Source organism: Pleurodeles waltl, chromosome 3_1 (assembly GCF_031143425.1).
Source record: "Pleurodeles waltl isolate 20211129_DDA chromosome 3_1, aPleWal1.hap1.20221129, whole genome shotgun sequence".
Lineage (NCBI taxonomy): Eukaryota > Metazoa > Chordata > Amphibia > Caudata > Salamandridae > Pleurodeles > Pleurodeles waltl.
Window position 1 is genome coordinate 1,574,043,117 of NC_090440.1, and position 4,920 is coordinate 1,574,048,036.

The 4,920-nt window shown below is 40.8% G+C and overlaps 1 protein-coding gene across 1 annotated transcript; it reads left to right on the plus strand.

Annotated features, from left to right (window-relative positions):
• Positions 1 to 578: 578 nt before the first annotated feature.
• LOC138285351 (uncharacterized) lies at positions 579 to 4,179 on the plus strand. Its single transcript, XM_069225165.1, has 2 exons — positions 579 to 1,805; positions 2,332 to 4,179. The coding sequence occupies exons 1-2, from the start codon at positions 688 to 690 to the stop codon at positions 2,441 to 2,443; spliced, it is 1,230 nt and encodes a 409-aa protein (XP_069081266.1). The 5' UTR covers positions 579 to 687; the 3' UTR covers positions 2,444 to 4,179.
• Positions 4,180 to 4,920: the final 741 nt, after the last annotated feature.

A 4,920-nucleotide genomic window follows, 5' to 3' on the forward strand; every position in this document is an offset into this window, starting at 1 on the left:
CGTCGTTTCTCTTCCCTTGAGCTTGGGAACAGGAGTAGTCTTGGAGACCTGGCCAGTCTCCAAAAGGCTTGCTCAGTTTCCCAGGTCTGAGAGGAGGGGGCACACCTTTGTAACGAATGTAACAGGCTGCAGAGAGTCAGATTCGAATCTGCCGGACCTCGTGCTGGAGCTTGGCGCAGGCTGCCAGCAATCCCGTGTGGGTAGATGAATCTCTCTTTCTCGCGGTTGACAGGGGTCCTCAGCTTGCAGACCTTAGAAAGATGAAGCTGTGAATAGTTCCCACACGGTGAAGTATTTGTTTTGCTTTGCATACAATATCTTATAAATATAACCTGCTGTGTATATTGCAAACTGATATATTTTGTTTGATTAACGCGGACTTGAAAGCTACTAATTCGTCATTCATTCATAAACATTGTGGTTGGGGAAGAATAAAATAACAATAAAAGTCTTCTTTGACCTCAGAAGTGCATTTCTGTTGTGTTATGTTAGTGCTTAGAAATTAAATAAGAGGAAAGCACTACAATTGGTACCAGAAGTGGGGTGTCGGTCATTAAGAGGTGATTAAAGGGTTTGACGAGTTGGTAGATTTCTAAGTGCACACTTTAAAAGTGTAATTGTTTTTTGTTGTTTGGAGAATTACAGAAATTGTTTTCTGTTTGGAGAATCACAGTAGCACGGCAGACCATGTCTGAGAATACATGTGTTGATGAACTGCCTGATGGTGCTAAGAAAAACTGTGAATTGTTTTCTGTTTGGGGAATTACAGAAGAAAATGCATGTGTAGCTAAAATGCCTGATGTTGTTTTGAGAAATAATTCCTGTTGTATATATGTAGAAAAAGTGTGTTTTGGAAGTAATGATGACAGAAAGGTCTGGATACCTTTATCTGCTTACAGAGAAATGCAGGAGAAATGTAGGAAGTTGGAACATGAAAATAGGAATTTACGTGAGCAAATTAGCCCGACTGAAAGTTATAAAAGGGCTGTTTTTGAAGAATCGTTCTTGTCCCATTCCAGTAATGAGGGGGTTAAGACAGCTCCGAGCTGCACTGAGCTTTCGTGTGAGCCAGGGTTTTTGGCAGCCAAAGTGCATTCCTTAACTGATAACACGGACGACGAGTTACCGTTGCAAAATGCACAAGTAAAAGGAAAGATTTTAGAGCAAGACACCCCGAGTTTCATTAGTTTGTTTGATTTTTGGAAAAAGAATAGCCCTCATTTGAGAGAAATCCTAACACTTTTGTACATGGTCACTGTGAAAAATAATATGCAGCTGCGCGCTTGTGATTTGGCAAATGAAATAATGCAGACTTTAGGTTTCTGCGCAGTGCAAGAAGGAAATACTTATGTACATTTAAATCATGAACAAGGGAAGAAAATAGTGCCCCTAGCTAGAATCATACAATGGATCTGGTACTTGCAAGACAGGGCTAGAGTACCACAGATAAAAGAATTACCAATGAAATTGTGTGCACCATTTGAATTCGTGTCTACTGAAGATAAAAAGCATGTTTGTTTTACTGATGATTCATTGACTGAAATGTTGTTTTCTGGCACCGTAGAAGGAACAGAGTTGTATAATGTGTGTCAGATTTTAAAGCAAGAGCTACGTGAGATGTGTCATTTTTACGCTGATTTTTGGTTCTTTGATAATGTTTTAGCCACATGGCTTGTACCTAACTGGTTCAATTACCTTGCAGATGTTAATGAGAAAAATGCAGAGAGAGAAGTGTTCACCCAGAATTCTGCCTTAGTGGGGATGGCTATGTGGGTGCCCCAGAAATGTGAAAAGGCCACTTACAGGTGGGCAGAGATGAGAGTGATGCACATTCCCCTAGATTTGATAAAAACTGTGCAGCACGCACAAAAGCAATCTGTCATGCAAGCAGTCACAGAGCAGTTGGGGAGAGGAAAGTTACCAGAACAGAAATGGCAAATTGATCAGGTTTTAGGGAGAGTGATTGCTGCAAATTACCAAGGAAAAATCGAAATTATGCTGATACCTAGAAAAGAATCTGATTCATTCATACAAATTGGAGACAGAATGGCCCAACTTGACAAAAATGCAGTGAATGGAGGTTTGGTAAAGAAGGAGTCTGCCCCAGCCCTTCTGACAGTGCAAGAAAAGGGAAGCTGTGGTGCAGCAGATAAAAACCTCAGTACTGATGTGTGGGCTGAAGCCCCAAGTGATCCTCCAGAACCTGCAGAGAATATAACAAAGGGCCCCAAAAACGTCCTGCTGATTATAAAACGGGGAAAGAAAGAGGAAGGGTGCAGTTTAAATGAAAAATGTTATTTGCAAGAAAAGTCATACTTGTTTCTTTTGCAGATCCTACCACGTTTCGCCACTGTCCCTGAGTGTGCTGCGTGGTCCCCCTTCCGGTGTGTGCGTGTGGGATCGGGGAAGGGACCGAATCCCCAACCTGAACCTGGCTGAGTAAAGTGCCAGCACCATGGATCCATTTTGCGCAAACTGCGCCTTCAGTTCAAGTTCAACTTGTTTGCTGTGTTTTTTTTTTTTTCCCCTCTCGTATGGAACTCTGACTTTTGCTTACCTTCCAGAAAACCTTTCAGGTGGACCGTGCACCTTTACATGAGCAGAACTCATGCCACATCAAATTGCTAACACTGTTGAATTAGAGACTCATTCAGAAGAAAAAAAAAAAAAAAAATTGCCCAGTCTTTTCTATGTAGATGTATCTGATGTGAAAGGTTATGAAATCAATGTGTTAATTCACTTCTATTGCTTTACAGGGATTGCTTTGATCATAATGTTTTTTTTTTTGTGCTGATGGTTTTTTTTTTTGTTTGTTTGAAATATGAGATATGTGAAACAAAAATTCATTGGTCAAAGGGCGGAATGTCCTGCCATTTGATAAAGTTTGTTTTGACCAATGACTTTGTGTTTCACCACTGCGCATATTAGTTGCTCAATGTTCACCAGTAGCACATGGTATGTTTTGTTCAGTTGAGCCGCCTATTGGCTTTGACATGGCATTAGCCATTACTTTCTGTATTCAGTTTAGCCGTCTATGGGCTTTGACATTGCATTAGTCATTACATTCTGTATTGTGCCTATAGGCTTTGACATGGCATTAGCCATTACTTTCTGTATTCAGTTGAGCCGCCTATGGGCTTTGACATTGCATTAGCCATTACATTCTGTATTCTGCCTATTGGCTTTGACATGCTGTATCCAGTCTAGCCGCCTATTGGCTTTGACATTGCATTCCTATTGGCTTTGACATGATGTATTCAGTTTAGCTGCCTATTGACTTTGACATGCTATTAGATATTCTGCCTATTGGCTTTGACATGATATCATATATTACATTTTGTATTCAGCTCCGCTGCCTATTGGCTTTGACATGATATCATATATTACACTTTGTATTCAGCTCCGCTGCCTATTGGCTTTGACATGATATTATACATTGCATTTTGTATTCAGCTCCGCTGCCTATTGACTTTGACATGATATTATATATTGCATTTTGTATTCAGCTTAGATGCCTATTGGCTTTGACATGACACTAGACATTGCATTTGATATTTAGGTTAGCTGCCTATTGCCTTTAACATGACATTGCATTTGATATTTAGGTTAGCTGCCCATTGCCTTTAACGTGGAGTTCTGTATTTTTCCAAGCTGTGTTTTTGCACCAGAGAACCAAGATGTTTTGCTCTCACAGTAGACTAGACCTGATAAGAGAGAGTACATGGGCGTCGTTTCTCTTCCCTTGAGCTTGGGAACAGGAGTAGTCTTGGAGACCTGGCCAGTCTCCAAAAGGCTTGCTCAGTTTCCCAGGTCTGAGAGGAGGGGGCACACCTTTGTAACGAATGTAACAGGCTGCAGAGAGTCAGATTCGAATCTGCCGGACCTCGTGCTGGAGCTTGGCGCAGGCTGCCAGCAATCCCGTGTGGGTAGATGAATCTCTCTTTCTCGCGGTTGACAGGGGTCCTCAGCTTGCAGACCTTAGAAAGATGAAGCTGTGAATAGTTCCCACACGGTGAAGTATTTGTTTTGCTTTGCATACAATATCTTATAAATATAACCTGCTGTGTATATTGCAAACTGATATATTTTGTTTGATTAACGCGGACTTGAAAGCTACTAATTCGTCATTCATTCATAAACATTGTGGTTGGGGAAGAATAAAATAACAATAAAAGTCTTCTTTGACCTCAGAAGTGCATTTCTGTTGTGTTATGTTAGTGCTTAGAAATTAAATAAGAGGAAAGCACTACATGTGGTTTGTTGGGTTATAATTCCCATATGGGGGAGACATGAGATACTACACTTTGTCATCTGCGGGTAATTCCATCTATTTGTGTATATTTGTAAATTTCTGCCTAGTATCGAGTAGTGTGTGTGTGTAATAAATTTACTTTTACTTTATCAAAAGAAAAAGCACAGACTGGACAATTATTTATTGAGTGCCATGCTTGTGTGTTCATGTATGGGGATTCCTAGCCCACACCACCTCCCTTAAGTAAGCCATGGACTGCTCAGCAACGCTACCCTATGAGAGTCAAGCACTAAAATGGGGTGGTTGGTTCCCAGTGGCGCTTGTGTGCAGACCCATTACTTGTGCAGGCCACACAACTAATGACCCACCTTACACTTACTGTCAGACTTCATAATCCTTTTTTTTCCTGAAGTGTCTGACACCAACATTTTGGCAAATTGGTGCAATCAACTTATTTCTTATACCACAATAGCAAGGGCAGAAAAACAAAACATATTCAATTGTTTCAGGCTAAAAAATGGACAATGAGCATCTCTTGGGTTTGCCATTTTTCCCCAACTAGCTGTAAACGAGGCAGGCAATAAGGTCCCATACCTGAATTGTAGATAGAGCTTCCTGGCAATAGGGGGCTCTATTTCATCCAGGAACTGTTCTTTCTGAAAGTTATA